The sequence below is a fragment of the Colletotrichum chrysophilum genome, assembly GCF_026319265.1.
Source record: "Colletotrichum chrysophilum strain AFK26 chromosome Unknown scaffold_60, whole genome shotgun sequence".
NCBI classification, from domain to species: Eukaryota; Fungi; Ascomycota; class Sordariomycetes; order Glomerellales; family Glomerellaceae; genus Colletotrichum; species Colletotrichum chrysophilum.
Window position 1 is genome coordinate 190,056 of NW_026517347.1, and position 16,008 is coordinate 206,063.

Genomic DNA, 16,008 nt, shown 5'->3' on the forward strand with positions numbered 1-16,008 from the left:
AACCATGCAAAGTCCCTTTTGTTTCCCCTTGTTTTACCGTTTTCACGCGCTAGTCTCTTTCCAGTGTGAAACCCCTCGAAATTGCCCCACCATGCCTCGGGCAACACGCACCACCTCCCTCCTCTCGACTGACTTTCCCAGGAACTCAACACGGCCATGCGAATCATGCAAACCTTCCTTGAGGGCGCACTATGTTGTGTTCACTCACGTTGTCAAGAGGCTACCGTGGCACCAAGTAACACATCCTACCTTGCGTGAAGTACTTTGAAGCACAGTAACATGGGACGGTAAGGCGAACTGAGGCTTCTGAAGCCGACCGGTCCGGCCCAAGCTTAACTGGTAAATCATCATGTTCCAACTGCTCTGTCTGAAATACTCTCTGGACGCGAAACAGGCGCCAACCTTGCCGTCGAAGCTATCTAGAACTATGACTTGCCGAGATATAACGTGCGTGCTCTGGTTTGCACCATCATACTCCCTCCCATGATCAACATGCCCTTTCCGTGCCATGGCCTCGTCTACCACCAGGCCTTTACTCCCAGTTGCCAACAACAACTCCCTGGCCAGCTTCAGCCAGCAGAGAACCCAAGGGAGAGGAACTGAATCGTCGCTTTGGTATGCAAGAAAAACATCGAATATCGACTCGATACACTCTGCCTGGGACTAATTACCGTAACGCCGTTTCGAATGCTTGATCCGCTTCCCAGATCATTCATCATTCCCAGAACACCCGTTCTCTAAGGTAAGGTAATCAACTCTTCTTTTTTGTCTTTGCCCTTCCCCTCGACCCTTTGTTCTTCTTGAATCCGTCGTATCCGATTCGCATACGATGACACCGACAACCGAGCCTGCCACTGCCCCTTTTCCTCACGCCTCCTAAGCGTGCTTGGGCAGCAGGTTCTCCCTGACGGCGAACATCTTGGCGCTGATGTTGGCCGTGAATCCGTCCACCTGCTTGCTGTACTGCTCCACCTGCTTCGCGTTGAGCATGCCCTCCAACCGGCTGGGCTCCTGGGGGAGCTTGAACAGCCTCTGCCACTCGTCCTCGGGCAGCGGTGTCTGCTTGGCCGCCGCGCGCGCCGCGTTCTCCGCCTTGCGCTTGGTCTGCCACTGCGTGATCTTGGCCTGCTCACGGCCGAGCTGGCGCTGGTAGAACTGAAAGTTGTTGAGGTCGGTGTAGTGCGACTCGATGCTCTCGAGCAGGAGGTCGCAAGTCTTCTCGAGGAAGGGGTCTATCGACAGGTCGAGGTTGTCGACCGAGGGGTGCAGCGGCTGCTTGATGGGGTCTTCGCGCAGGTCCGACAGAGAAGTGGGGGGCTCGATCTTGTCCTGCTGGGGGATCTGGGGGAGCTGGTGCAGGAAGGACGTCAGGAGGTGGGTGTTGTGGACTTCGACAGGGAGCTCGGCGAGAATGTCCTTGAAGGACAGCTTGGACTTTTGCAGGCTGTGGCGGTGACGTGTGTTAGCAAACGTGGCATTGCCGTGAAATTCGCGCGGTGCTCCATATCGTACCTCTCAGTGGTGAACTTGTTCTCCTTGTAAGCCTCCATGAAGGTCGGGGTGAGCTTGAAGGCGCGCAGGCTGAGGGAGCCCTGGGAGCTGCGGCTGACGTCGTGGACGAGGGCGATGGTGCGCTCGTTCTCCTTCTGGTAGTGGAACTGGTTCTCGATGAAGCTGAGGTTGACGAAGTTGCCCATGGCAGCGGAAGTGTACCAGCCGACGTTGTTAGCATCGACGTTGACCTCCTTCAGGTGCTTGATCATCTCGTTCTGGTAGGCAATGTTGGCCTTCTGGCGGGGAGCGGCGGAAGCGAGGGCAGAGGCGTCGTTCTGGTGGCTGTCGGTGTTGGCGACGTCGACCGTGGGGAACTGGAAGGAGTTGGTGATCTCGAGGACGCCCTCGGTATCCATGCCAACGATGGCACCGGTAGCGGTCGTGGGGAAGGTCGCAGAGCCATGCTTGACGATTTTCATCACCACCTACGGGCGCATAATGTCAGCGACAGGTGCCCATGTGGCTTTCGGACGTGTGCCACCATCTCGACTGCAAAGGCGAGGTGGGGCAGGATTTGGCAGGACTCACCAGGGCCTCAACTTGGACCGCCTTGAGCGGCACCTCCTTGATAGCATCCGCCATTTTTGCGATACGATCGGGGATTCGTGCAGGAGTCAAAGATTCTGACGGCGTCGGTTCTGCGGCTGCGGAATCGTGGGTGTCGCGATCTTGGCGTCGGGATCGAGGGGCTCGTCGTGATGCGAAATATCGAACTTTTCGCTACAACGAATTGTGGGAGGGATTGTGGGCGTGGAGGGCGGTGACCAGAGGCAGAATTTGCGGGTGTCTTTCTTCAGTGACTGACGCTGGTTTGCAGTGTGGCCTCCAGGTTCCAGCGGGTGCTGCTTCGCTGCTGTGTGGCCTCGCGGACTGGTGGCTTATGTAAGTAGCGAGCGAGCTCACCCCTCCTTCAGGTTAAGACCACCCCTCAAGGACCAGCCCTCCAGCTGTCAAGGACCGCCAGTAGCCGCCACCTCTGGCGCCAACGCCCGCCGTCCTTTTCCTCCCACGGTGATCCGTAACAGATTCCACACGCCGTGTCCTGAAGGGGAGGGCATCCCACACTTCCCCCCACGCCGAAAGCACTCAATTCGAGTTTAAATTCAACGTCGTCTCATCTCGCCGCACCTCGACCGCTACTCTTCGTCTTCCACTTCAAAATGTCCTCCATTTTGTTCGTCTGCTCCTGAGCATCATTTTGCGATATCACTCGGGGGGTGTACCGTGCCGATCCGGACCCCAAAACGTCGAAGGAATGCGGGCAACTCGAATAACTCGACACTTACACCCTGCTCACCACCACTTGGCACACGCTTCATCGAACCTTGGGACGGCTCTCTGTCGCAGCAAGCTCTGCTCTGGTCGAAACGATGGCCCGACGACTGTCACAGAAGAGAAAGTCGCGGTAGCAAAGAAGATTTGTCCAAGGCGTCCATGTATTACGCTTACGCTGTCTATGAATTCAACACGTCGTGTGTGGCCGTTACAAACGATGCTACCGAAATGCCCTCCAATCCCATCTACCGTACGCCACCAATGGTCGTTAACTTTGCTCATTTTCCGGCGCAATTGCGACATTCTACCCAAGGTATCCAAACGCCGTCGTCAGTTACTTTTCCTCTCGGTCGTCAATCCTTCGAAAACCTTCTAGTCTGTCCAGTCGATGATCTCCCAGCTTTTTGCGCCCTCGTGGATCACCAATCGGTGCCGATCAATCCGCCAGAATGAGTACATGGACGCAGTCGCACGACTTGCTTTGCGGTGAGCAGGGCCATGGCCAGCCTTGACGGCGTCAGGTCTGGACCTCCAAACGCAAGTTGCGAGGTTTCGCCCTTCCGCATCAGGGCTCCCGAACCAGTATCTGCATGCGGTTAGTCGAATTCTTCTTGATTGTAACTTTCTTCATACTTCAAGAAACCCCCAACTTGGTTGGCCTCAGCGTGGGCTGCTTTGTCCAGAACTCCGAGGTCGCCATAGACTGTTGTAGGTGGAATTTGCGAGCGGAACGCCACAATGTAGAAGGAAGTCTCCTTGTACGATTTGCCCGTTGTCTGGACGAGGGTTTTGAGTTCGCGCATGACGTCTCCCCAGTTGAAAGATTCGACATAGTCGGCCGTGGCGTAGTCTGCGCGGAGGCATTCCAAGTGAGACAAGGCTCTGGCAAGAAGGGCGTTCTCATTGTCGAGGGTCTCGAGGTCCAGCAAGTGCTCCGGGTCTGTGTATGGCGAGTGGACAATGAATCTGTCGTTGTCGTTGACGTCGACTTCGGCGACGTTGACCACTGCGTTTTCCTTGGTTTGCGGTGCAAGAGGGTCTGTTACCCTGAGGGACGTAACAGCAGCCATTGTGGTTGTGATCTGAGGATGAGCTGAAAGTGTGAATGCCCAAGGCCGGTTAATCCCAAAAGATGTGCTTGTTGGTGATGACTCTGGAAAACCGTCAGGTCAGAAGTGATGCTGCTTGAACAGAAATCCAAGGGCTCTAGGGTATCTTCAAACAAGATGAGCACGAGCAATAACGAAACAACAAGAGGGTTGAGGATTTCAGAGGTGTGGAAATCTGAGAGCGCCTCAACATATAAGAGGATTCCGGAGTCGGGAGTCAGGTACGTCTCGGCAGGGACATCGAGGAAACGTCTTTTGGACACGGGATTGCCTAACCCAAGCCTGGTGGGTCGAGGACTACACCATCGAGCGACTCGGAACGAGTCAAGAACAGCTGACCAACCATCAAAGAAGCGGTGTTCATCCCTCAACCATGTTTGGGAGTCCCCTTCGCATAGCATTTTGCGGCGCGCCGGGCTATGGATCATCTCAAAAAAATTTCGCGGCCGCTTGCATGGACGATCGTAGTGCACAGCGATGGCGAAAGAGCGCCAGTCCAAGATTGCGCAATCGCGCGTGGTTCTGATGCCAGAGACGCAATTTCGCGACCTGGACGTGCCGCTATGCAGTCTGCAGTCCGCCATGGATTTGACTTTCAGCCTTTTTTCGTTATTGGAGAACTACGTTCCACGGACGGGTTGCCAGGACTGTTGGGCGCTGGCCGAATAGCCAAAGCAAGCTGCAGGGAACGCCGAGACCACGGCAAGCAAACGTTGAGTTGGCAAAAGGGACCAACAAAGATACCGGACGAAAGGCCGCGAGTTACCGCTCGAACCAGACAGACTTCGCATCAATTTAGGGCGAGAATTCGATGGTCGGAACTGGTCCCCCGCATTCTTCAGAGGCTACGCCGAGCCATGACCGACCGAAACGTCTAGCCGTGCCACTAACACAACGGTCGCGGATATGGGAAGATCACTGGCACAAGAAACGTGGATTTACAGCACAGGACAGAGATAATGCAGAGCACTCAAGGTGGATGTGCCGTCTCCATTTGTCGATGCCGCCTCGCATCTATTACATGCTGCAGGTTTGCGGTCCCTCTCCCGCCAGGCTGGAGAGTCTCAATTGGTCAGGGTATTTCACCCGGATGACTGGCCTGGGCTACCCCGGGTCCTCCATCCCGTACCCCTGACCGTTGCCACAGATCTTGCGTCTCCGCAGGGCAGGGCAGGGCGGTCTCGGTCTCGACACTGATGTCGGGTCCTGCTGGGGACGTGGACGGGACACACACCGGTCATGATCCACCCCAAAACCCTGCCGCAGCATGATGCCAGACCGTGTTTCGGACCTCTGCTTCCTCTCTCTTTTCCTCTTGCCTCCGACTGATAATGCAGACAGGAACTCTCGACTCACCTTCGGAAGCCACCCTCCATCCCATCTGCCTTTGTTCTATATCTGTACATAACCTACAGCGCACCAACGACACTGAGCCGTCACCGCCTCTTCCACGATGCACCTTGGTGTCCAATGCAACCCCTATCGCCCGTCACAGCCCTCCAACGACTTCCGATTCGTCTTTCCCGCGAGTGAGCCAGACCTTTGACATCTCGTACGTTCCCAGATAAAGCCCGCTGCCTAGCGCCGTCCAGCCGGCTCGCAACAGCCCTCCACGGAAGAGCCCGCGCACGCCGTGCTGCCGGTAGACGTCGCGCGTCACCTCCAAGCTCCCACGGGTTTTCTCTGCCGGCGCTGATTTGCCTGATTGCTGCGACGAACCATTGCCGCCCTCGCCGGCGCTCAACATCATCCGCGTCTTGACAACATCGCTCGGCGTCGTAATCCATGCCGCGAACGCCCCAGCCGCACCTGCACTCGTGCCCGTCACCACCGCCGTCTCGATAAGGCCCTGCTCCTCGCTGGCCGCCGGCCCTTTGGCCCTCGACTCCCAGACGGACGTTCTCACGTGCTCAAAGATAGGGAACTGTATCGCCGTGAAGGGGAGATTGCGCGCGACCAACGCCGTGTAACCCGAAAACAGCCGTCTCTGGGCCCCGGAACGTGTGACTTGTCGCAATGCCTCGAGGGACGTTGACTTGCGGCTGCCGCTGCTCCCGCTCCCATTGGCGGGATTTCCAGGGTCCTGTCGTCGCAGCATTTGGGCGTTCTGCTTGATGACTTCGGCCGGTGCAAGGACCAAGCATGATCCCATCTCCGCAACGGCCGAGGCCGAGGCGTGGACAATGGGTTGCGGGACTGAAACCGTGCTGGAAATGGTCTTTTTCATGCTCTCGTATGTCGCAAAGAAGATGCCAGCTTTGGTTTCCACACGTGATTAGCCGGGTTGCTCCAATCAAGAATATGCCAATTAAGGGGTTAAATGTCGTCTGCGTGGACTCACCGGCCGGCAGGGTTGCGAGGACTACACTTCCGATGCCTTGGTAGAGGCCGCGGAACAGCGGCGTCTTGCTTCCTGGTGAAGATGCATAGGTCTTAACAAAGTCTTGGCTTTGGTACCGGGTCTTGAGCGTGTCAAGAGGGTAGACCAAGCAGTCGACAGTGAAGGCTGCGGCAGCGCCCGCCTAGGGTTGCTCTGTGAGTACGGATATCTTGCAGGCATTCACACGCTACGTATGGACATTCTCCAAGGGCAAGAACTTTTATGCACTTACAGCGTAAATCTCGTACATGTTGCTCAATAAACTTGATTGCTCATCGTCAGTGGAGGATCTCTAAGCAATGATGGGCTTGCTTCTGTCGAATTGGATGCTGTGGCTTCTGTTTTGCGGTTCTTGTGCATTCTGGTCCCTCGATTTTGGAATGATGACCTCATCGGCACCCAGCACTTGGGAAACGTCACTACAGGGTCCCGATGTACTTACTCCACAAATTTAATGACTGCTCACTCACTCATGGATATAGTTTTACTGACTTTCTTCAACCTCATGCCGCTTCATTGGCGCATTGATAACGAGGTTATTCGTACTTCAGTATCCAAAATCTAATCATTTCCACCATCAGTCAACTCTCACAGGAAACCGGGTCTCGCTTTCGTCAGACTTGGTCAAGTGGCCTTGTTCACACCGCATACAGGGCAAGTCGTTTTCAACATCAGTACGAACAAGTCTGAAAAGACCCAAGTTTTGACCATTTTCCGTCCCATTCCGGCGAACGGTGCATCTGAAGCGGCTACAAGCTTCGGTATAAGTTGTGGGTGTATGAGTGAGGAATTGACTTCGTGATTCACTATGTTCAGCTGAGGAGGAGCCCAGCGCCCTGGACCCGACAGGGGGTCTGTGCTGTGGCTGAGAACCCCGCGACTCGCGCTGCGATTGCTTATCGCGATAAGAAAAAAAAATCGGAGGGGCATGGCGGGGTGATTCACACTCGCGACGACAACTTCACCCTCGCTGTTGTGCGGAAGTTGCTTCATCCACAAGGCATCCATCGTCTCCGCTTTAGACAGCCCTTCAAGCCTCTTTTGCGACATCATTTCTACTCCAAGATGGGTGACATTCTCGAACAGGCGGCGCCGCCGCACAGTCTTTTCGACACGATCCTGGTTCTCGACTTTGGAAGTCAGACCAGTCATTTGAGTACGGCTTCACTCGCCCCGAAATGTTCGAATTTCTGACTGAGCCTCTGCAGTCCTTCGTCGTCTCCGAAGCTTCAACGTCTACGCGGAGATGCTCCCCTGCAACACGAAGCTTGCCGACTTGCCTTTTAAGCCTGTCGGAATCATTTTTTCGGGCGGACCGGCTTCCGTAAAGTTCACGGACTTCTTTATCGCTGTTAACAAACTAACTGCATCAGGTTTACGACGAAGGCAGCCCGCACGTTGATCCCGCTGTCTTCGACCTCGGAGTCCCCATCCTCGGAATCTGCTACGGATGCCAGGAGATTGCCTGGATCAGCAACCCTGAGAATGTCAAGCGCGGAGATGTCAGAGAGTACGGTCTTGGAAGTGAGTAAATCTGTCGATTATTCTGTGATTATGAAACGGACATCCTAACTTTGAAAAGCTCTCAACATCCAGAAGGTCGGCGGCGCCAACCATATCGATCTTCTTCTCTCCGACCTGGGCGGAGACACCACTGAAGGTGAGCATTATGGTATGATACGGTGCTCATATACTTACACATTGTAGTGATCAACTCTCACTTTGACAAGCTTGTCAAGCTTCCCGAAGGATTCGTCACAATCGGAACTACGCGCAACAGCCCCTACGCCGCCATTGCCCACCAGACCAAGAAGATCTTTGGTGATTACCCCCTTGGCCGCCATGGGCACGTCAATTGATGCGTCACGCGACATCATTCAGGCTCACCCATCTGTATGCTCCCCTTTACTAACAGGTTACTAGGACTTCAGTTTCATCCCGAAATCAGCCACTCCGTCCGTGGAACTGATATCCTCAAGAACTATGCTGTAAAGATCTGTGGCGCTCGTCCTGATTGGAAGATGGCGGAGTTCAAGGAAACTGAGATTGCCCGAATTCGCAAGCTGGTTGGGGACCGCGCCCAGGTCATCGGTGCCGTGTCCGGCGGCGTTGACTCCACTGTCGCTGCCCGTTTGATGACGGAGGCCATCGGCGACCGTTTCCACGCCATTCTCGTCGACAACGGTGTCATGAGACTGAACGAGTGCACCGAGGTTAAGGCGACGCTGAAGGAGCACCTCGGAATCAACCTGACCGTTGTGGACGGAGCTGATCTGTTCTTGGGCCGACTCAAGGGTGTTACTGAGCCCGAGAGGAAGCGAAAGGTATGTTTCAATGTCTACGTTATCATGTTGATACCATTGACTAACTTGAGAAGATTATCGGAGGCGAGTCTTTATCGTGAAAGAACTCGCGACATTTCAGAACTAACAACCTCAACAGAGACCTTCATCGACCTCTTCGAGAAGGAGGCCATCAGAATTGAGGAGGAGGCGAAGCACACCGAGAACGCTGGGCCTGTCAAGTGGTTCCTTCAGGGGTAAGTAAGCATCATTCACGTTGAGATACCGTCGGCTAACTTTGTACAGCACCCTGTATACCGACGTTATTGAAAGTCTTAGCTTCAGAGGCCCATCTCATACCATCAAGAGCCATCAGTATGTTCCCGATCAAAATGACCAATAATGAGCAGTAACTAACGACTTACCCCAGCAATGTCGGCGGTCTGCCAAAGCGCATGACTGAGGGGGTACGCTCAACGAACATTATGACTCAAGTCACTTGATTCGTGGTGCTGATTGTGGTATAGCAAGGACTTCAGCTCCTGGAGCCGCTCAGAGAGATGGTAATTCTCTTGAATCCAGACAAGGCTTCGCAGAAGCAAGGCCGTCTGCAAACATCATGCTGATTTTTGTATAGTTCAAAGATGAGGTCCGCGCCATTGGTCAAAGTCTAGGCATCCACCGCGACTTGGTAATGAGGCATCCTTTCCCTGGACCGGGTTTGGCCATCCGAGTCTTGGGCGAAGTCACGCCCGAGCGCGTAGAGATCTGCAGGAAGTTCGTCATCTCCTTTCTCGCTTCAATTAAGATCGTGGCTCACAAACAATAGGGCCGATCATATCTTCATTTCCATGATCAAGGAAGCTGGCGTTTACGACTCCATGTCTCAAGCTTATGCCGCCGTGGATTCGACCAAGAGTGTGGGAGTGCAAGGTAGGAGTATTGGCCACCAAGACGGATGTTACAGACACTGACATCAAACTACCATCAGGCGACGCCAGAGTCTATGGCTACATCGTCATTCTACGAGGTATTTCTTCCAAACATCTCAACTTAATCTTTGAGGCTAACAGGCCGCAGCCGTTTGCTCCGACGACTTCATGAGCGCGGAGCCCTACGAGTTCGACTGGAAGTTGCTTCGTGAGATTTCCAGGCGCATCGTCAACGAGGTCGACGGCGTTTCCAGAGTGACCTACGACACTACCTCCAAGCCTCCTGGTAAGTGGTCTTCTTGGACCTCTCGTTCCAGCTGAACTAACAGTGAATAGGCACTATCGAGATGGAGTAAGGAGTTCGTTCAACAGGTTTGATATCATCTAGACAAAAAATATTTCAACTGCAATAGATTCCATGAGCTTCATGCGGCGTCTGATGTTGGTCGGGTGCACGGGCCAGTTTTGACCAAGGGTGCGGTACCGATCAGCAAATCTTTCCCAACAGCTCAACGTTCTTTTTCCATCTCACTTCATCACCCGGTTGTTCAATCATCGTGATTCCATCAGCGTCTGATTTCCCCCGAGTTCCGAATGCCCCTGGCAGCCTGACACGTCAGGACAAGCAACATTTGGAGAGCGAACGGTACTGGAAGACGACTCAATGAGGCACACGCCCACCACCAGCACAGATGCACTCACTGGCCGGCCTCAATTTAACCCCAGACGATCGGAACTCCTCGTTTTCAATTAGGGCGAGTTATGAAGCTCCTGCTCGAAGCTTATGCTCGTATCTACATCATCTTCGCAGACCTACTACATGTCAAGTGTCATTTAGAGTCTGAAGAGTTTGCCAATACCCTTGGCGACGTCGCGAAAGCTTCGGAAGCTCCTCTTCGATGCATCAAGTGATCGGCCGAGGGAAGCATGCCAGCACCAGTCAATACGGAAGACACTTGCATCGCCGGCTGCGGCTTTCGCTACAGCGGACCGGGACCGCTGTCAGATTCGGTATTGCAGATCTATCCGCGCGGTTCAACACTATGCAGTGCCACCGCCTTGACACTTCATCCAGGTTTCAAGCCACCCTCTGTCAGAGGGGAGATCTTCGCGACCGAACGAGTCCGTCGAATGTTATTTCTCAAAACACGTTCATGGTTACACGAAACGTGCCCCAGCTTAATTGTTTACCATGTGGTTTTCCCTCGAGGTTTTGATGCAGGTTGAGGCGAGTGCAACATGATTCAGGCTGGGCGATAGTCTATCAAACTCGGCCGCCCAGCCTGTCGGCTCGGGTTGCGAAAGATGGAAATTTGCCAAGCTGGTTTTCCACGAAAGCTTCTAGATCAGCGCCTCCGTGTCTCTGTACGATGTTACGTCCTCGTGGTCTCCGGACGGTTGCCGCAGACCTCCTGTCCCAGAACACATGGTCGTCGAATATTCTATCCGAAGCTTCCGTTGCACTCAGATCACTAGTTTGACGACACAACTGTCAATGAAATCACGAGGAGGCTCCGAAGGCAATTGAGGCTTCGTTGAATGCAACGATGGCGCCGGCTTCCACGCGAGTTGCGTGCGCAAGAAGTCTCCGCCGGGAGATGGCAATGAGTTAGGCCGTATGACAAGAGTCACGGACAAGACTTGGGGGCAACCAGATCATCGCATTCCATCCCACATTCGACGCTTCCCTTGTGTTCAACCGCCACTGGTCGATCAAATTAGCTCAGTTGATGCAGCTGAACGTGGCCTAGATATTACACACACATATCGTCGACCTGCCCAATTACGACAATGTGCAGACGCTCCGAAGCTCAGCTGAAGTCAGCCAAGGTCGCAGTTGTTAGCTAATTGAATTACTCGCTTTCATCCTCCACGCGATGTTCCAGTTGCCAGAGGCGTTTTGTAAGTCAGAGCCTCGCAGGAGCGGTTCTTGGCTGACAAAATGCACCCTCGTAGCGTTGCCTTGGGGTCGGTTTTTTGTCAGCGAAATAACGCCTCTGTGAAGTGTTCGGGCGCTGGCCGTGCATAACGGGAGTGAGAGGAACTCAGCCTCGACAGGTCGGTCAGCCAGCCATTGGCATCGGTCCCGAAGGACCCCCAAAAAGATGCATCGCGCAGCAGCGCTAAGACTCTTCCCCCGCGTCATCCCCCACTCTAAAGCCCATGTTGATACTCTTGAGGATTCGTGATGGAGGGGTACGGCCCATGGCGGTGGCTTTGGGAAACATCTCTTACTGGATGGGGCTGACAGCATTTCGAACATGCCCCTTGCAGTTCTTCAGCCATTCAGCAGCACTCTCGCACCGGTTGCCTGAGACAGTTCGTGCTACCCAATCTAAAAGCCATCGCTGGATGTGCTACTCTGAGCACGAGGTTGATTGATGTGCAATAGTTTTGGGATGGAAAGGGGGCCGGTGGCTTAGGACAGAACCGGTGTGTCCAATATCAGACGGTGATGTCGGCCGAAACTGGAAGTCATGGCAGGCCAGGCAACCAAACATTTGACCGTCCGAAATTTCAGCTTGGTATTATTAGTTGCATCTTGTTTCCCGTATAAAGTTGAGCTTCATCCCCTCTTTTTGTTTTGTTCAGTCCGGATCATCAAGAGAGCTTCATCGGCATTCACACAACTTAGTCATTCGCTTGATGTCGCCATCGCCAATTTTCACCGAGAGATCCACTCTGACTAGCCCCAGCAATCAAACAACTCTTTGTACTCACTCTCTTATGCATTGAGTTGCATTCTCGATCTACCCTTGAAAATCCGGGGAAAATAAGCAGTCGACGTTCCTGTCGGTCTCGTCCCGCCCCCCACATCTGATCGATCACATCACACAAGGCAGATATGGCATGTCCTTTTCTGCAGAGCACCCTCGCGGTGCCGCCCCGGCCGATCTCGGTCGAGCAAGAGTTCGCCAACATCCGCGAACAATACCCTTCATTGGCTTCGACAGGATGCACGCCAAAATTTTGCCAGTCGGGTCGCATGACGCATATGGACGAGGATCGTGTTGGCCGAAATCAGTCTTATGCCCAAGTCCGCGAAGATGCCCTCGACTTCCTGCAGCAGATGTACAAGGATGGGCTCCTGACGATGGAGCAACTCCACCACCGCGCACATGAAGTTCTTCAGGAGATTCAGAAGAACTCAACGGAGGGCAGGTTCACATTCGCGTCTTGCGGACCAGAAGCACCACCCACAACGACAGATGGTCTTGTTGGCGGTCTTTGGACGCAGACATTCGAAGAGCTCGAGTTTGGTCTTCGTACGGCATGGAAGCACGCACGAAAGTGCATCATGAGGTCCGAATACAGAAACCTGAGGTACGTGTAATCCCATCTGAATTATCTGGGCTCCTTACTGACTTTTGAAGGCTGTGTGACTTGAGGCATGTCAGGACGAGCAAGAAGATGGCCGAGACTTTGATTGAGAATCTCAAAGTTGCCTACAACTCTGGCGAAATCAACCCTACAGGTATTTTGTTTGTTATCCCTGTCAATCAACTTGGCTGACTCAATTTAGTCTTCGTCTTTCCTCCGAGGGATATTAACAGCCGTGGTCCGATGATCTGGAATTCCCAACTGCTGTCATTTGCAGGAGTGAGTTCTTGTTTTCACCTTGACCCCTCACTTACACCACTAACACCGTTTAGTATCAACAATCCAATGGTGAAATCCTTGGAGACCCCGCCAACATCGAGTTGACGAACGCCATCATCGAATTGGGCTGGACACCGCCGCGATTCCGCTCACAATGGGATCTCCTCCCTCTCGTTACCATGGCCGAAGGCCAAGAACCCGTCATCACCGAGCTGCCCAAGGACGCTTTCCCGCTGGTGCAGATCCGCCATCCAAAGCATCCCGGGCTCGAGACTCTTGGCCTGCGTTGGGTTCCCGCGCCAGCACTGAGCCGTCTTGGCTTCAGCATTGGCGGCGTTCAGTATACCGCAGCGCCCTTCATCGGGTGGTGAGTTGGCCTTGCTTCGCCTCAATGACGTGCCTAACCAGCCTACAGGTTCATGGATGCCGAGATTGGCGTTCGTAACCTCGCAGATTCTTTCCGCTACAACGCACTTCCCCAGATCGCCAAGGCGATTGGCTTGGTCGATGGGGATGTTGACGACTTGCCAGACTATGAACGTCTAGCTGTCTTGGTAAGTTCTCTTCTGCAACTCTCGGGAACCATGCTTACAATATCATGCAGTCCCGCGCGCAGCTCGAGCTCAACTACGCCACGTACTGGTCCTTCGCTCAGGCAGGCGTCAGGATGTCAGATTCTCTCGGCGCAGCAGAGCAATTCACCCAATTCGACGACGAGCACCTCATGAACAACGGCTTCCGCCTCCCCTCAGACCCGTACTGGCTCGCTCCTCCGCAAGGCTCCATCATTCCTCTCTGGCACCGCGGCGGTTCCCCAAACTACCAGCCAAAGCCGCTCATCTGCCGCCACGCCCAGGATCCCATCAAGGCCTGGCGCCGGGAGCGACAAGCCCCTCGCACACGGCCGCATCTCGCCTCGGACACGAAGCTCAACATCTCAATCCCGGTGCCGTCGATTTCCCTCACGCGACCAGTAACGCCAGTATCCCCCTTCGGCACCGCGTTCCTACCCGTGCCCCCTCCTGTCAGACCCCTAACGCCCCTGACACCGTTGTCTCCTCGAGGGCTCGGGCGCAGGATCTACATCGGATTCTGCAGCTCGGGCAACGTCGCGATCAAGCTGTGTAAGAGGCTGTGCGCGCAGCTGCAGCACGCGTGCGAGGTCAACCCCAAGCTAGGCACCGTCGTGCCACCGTGCACACTCAACGCCTTGCCCATCTCTATGATCGAGTCTGATGACGTATTGGTCATCGTCGCCAGCACGACTGGCCGAGGAGAGATTCCCCAGAATGGCAAGGCATTTGCAGATGCACTCGCGAGGAACAAGGGGTTGTCGTGTCGGTATGCCATCTTTGCGAATGGCTCGCTGGAGTACCCGGACACGTACAACCAGGCAGCCATGGACCTTGAGGAGTTGCTGAGCAAGGGCGACGCTCAGCGGCTCATCGGTATGCGTGAGGCCGACACCGGGGCTGAGAACCCGCCCTGGTCGATTCTTGGGCAGTTCTTCGATCAGTGCCTTGCCGCGCTGCAGAAGGCTAGCCCGGAGGATCCGGAAGAAAGCTCTTTACAGCGAGTTACCCGACCTGCCCGGCCGTTTGACACTAGGCCGTGGTTTCAAGCCAAGGTCGTGGGCCAACCCGTTACGGGGGCTGCAGCGGATGGCATGAAGAGGGTCACCCTTGACTTGGGCGATCGCGAATACCCTACCATGGGTAGTCTTTGGATCCTTCCTCCCAACTGCAAGACCAAAGTCTCTCGTGTTCTCGAAGCCCTAGGTCTTCGGTCTGATGAAATCTTGACTCTCCCCGGCGAGCCTACGGTCGGGGATTACCTGCAGCGCTTCGCAGACTTGGAACAGCCTTTCAAGTCCGCGGCGTGGGCGGAAGGTCTTTCCATCACGGGCCTGGAGAGCTTGACAAAGCTTCCGATCGAAGATGCTGTTCACCTTATTCCTTCATATTGGAGGCAGACGGTGACTCTTGACGCCCTTTGCAGTGCAATGCCCACAATCCAGCCGAGGGAGTACTCGATCGCCTCCGACGGATCGCGAACCAAGTGTGCAGAGGGCAACACTCTTGATCTCCTCGTGCAGCACCATGCCGACGGAAGATTCTCCGACCGGTACCTCAACTGCTTCGAGGCCTTCGGAGCCGTGACCTGCAAGATTCGCCCTTCAGCTCACCTGGAAGAAATTGCGCGCAACCAAGATGTGCCAACCATTATCTTCACCACCGGATCCGGGATGGCGCCAGTGAGGGGCCTCCTACAGAACCGTCTGCAGCGGTTGCAATCCTCGCCCGCGCTGAAGAGCCCTACCATCAGTCTCTTCGCGGGCTTCAAAGCCTCCGATGAGACTCTCGTACGTGAGGCGGTGCAAGAAGCCGATGAAGAGGGGCTTTTCGACGTACTGAGACTGACTGGAAGTAACAAGGGAAAGAAGAGAGCTCAAGATGCGATGCTTGAGCCGGGTGTGCGGGAGCAACTGAAGAAGAGTGTCGAGAACGGGGCGTTGGTGTTTGCGTGCGCGCGACCGAAAGCTGTTGATGATTTCTTGGGTAACTTGAGCGAGGTGTTGGGGCGCGATGCTAGGGAGGCGCTGGGGGATCGGTTCGTTGCTGATGTTTATCAGCCTGCTATTTGAGGCATTACTCTTTCTCTTGTTTGCATCATAGACTTTGGCCTAGGGGCCTTATAGACCAAGCGAGGAGTTGGAGGATTTCTGTCGTCATTTCTTAGGCCGGAGAAAAGTTGCAACAATATGTTCATCGTACAATTATTTTTTTTACTCAAAACCGTTCGCGCAACATACTGCTGCTTGACCAAGTAAACATGTGCATCTGATAATGCGCTAGGTGATTGGCATTGTTGATAAA

At 54.4% G+C, this 16,008-nt stretch overlaps 5 protein-coding genes across 5 annotated transcripts; 2 read left to right on the forward strand and 3 right to left on the reverse strand.

Moving 5' to 3' along the window:
* Positions 1 to 876: 876 nt before the first annotated feature.
* Positions 877 to 2,136, reverse strand: EIF3H (Eukaryotic translation initiation factor 3 subunit H; the record flags this gene model as incomplete). The annotated part of the gene is made up of 3 exons (XM_053180238.1): positions 877 to 1,444; positions 1,513 to 1,979; positions 2,083 to 2,136. The coding sequence occupies 3 exons, from the start codon at positions 2,134 to 2,136 to the stop codon at positions 877 to 879; spliced, it is 1,089 nt and encodes a 362-aa protein (XP_053035847.1).
* A 1,289-nt stretch (positions 2,137 to 3,425) lies between these two features.
* COL26b_007447 (uncharacterized protein) lies at positions 3,426 to 3,899 on the reverse strand (the record flags this gene model as incomplete). The annotated part of the gene is made up of 1 exon (XM_053180239.1): positions 3,426 to 3,899. One exon carries the CDS (start codon positions 3,897 to 3,899, stop codon positions 3,426 to 3,428), a length of 474 nt encoding a protein of 157 aa, XP_053035848.1.
* Positions 3,900 to 5,427: 1,528 nt separating this feature from the next.
* COL26b_007448 (uncharacterized protein) lies at positions 5,428 to 6,568 on the reverse strand (the record flags this gene model as incomplete). Its single annotated transcript, XM_053180240.1, has 3 exons — positions 5,428 to 6,194; positions 6,280 to 6,460; positions 6,551 to 6,568. The coding sequence occupies 3 exons, from the start codon at positions 6,566 to 6,568 to the stop codon at positions 5,428 to 5,430; spliced, it is 966 nt and encodes a 321-aa protein (XP_053035849.1).
* An 815-nt stretch (positions 6,569 to 7,383) lies between these two features.
* Positions 7,384 to 9,888, forward strand: GUA1 (GMP synthase (glutamine-hydrolyzing); the record flags this gene model as incomplete). The annotated part of the gene is made up of 13 exons (XM_053180241.1): positions 7,384 to 7,456; positions 7,527 to 7,642; positions 7,692 to 7,842; positions 7,901 to 7,978; positions 8,026 to 8,139; positions 8,242 to 8,642; positions 8,763 to 8,857; positions 8,907 to 8,975; positions 9,031 to 9,067; positions 9,238 to 9,377; positions 9,430 to 9,533; positions 9,681 to 9,818; positions 9,869 to 9,888. The coding sequence occupies 13 exons, from the start codon at positions 7,384 to 7,386 to the stop codon at positions 9,886 to 9,888; spliced, it is 1,536 nt and encodes a 511-aa protein (XP_053035850.1).
* Positions 9,889 to 12,377: 2,489 nt separating this feature from the next.
* Positions 12,378 to 15,776, forward strand: COL26b_007450 (uncharacterized protein; the record flags this gene model as incomplete). The annotated part of the gene is made up of 6 exons (XM_053180242.1): positions 12,378 to 12,856; positions 12,907 to 13,007; positions 13,056 to 13,132; positions 13,186 to 13,499; positions 13,548 to 13,686; positions 13,737 to 15,776. The coding sequence occupies 6 exons, from the start codon at positions 12,378 to 12,380 to the stop codon at positions 15,774 to 15,776; spliced, it is 3,150 nt and encodes a 1,049-aa protein (XP_053035851.1).
* Positions 15,777 to 16,008: the final 232 nt, after the last annotated feature.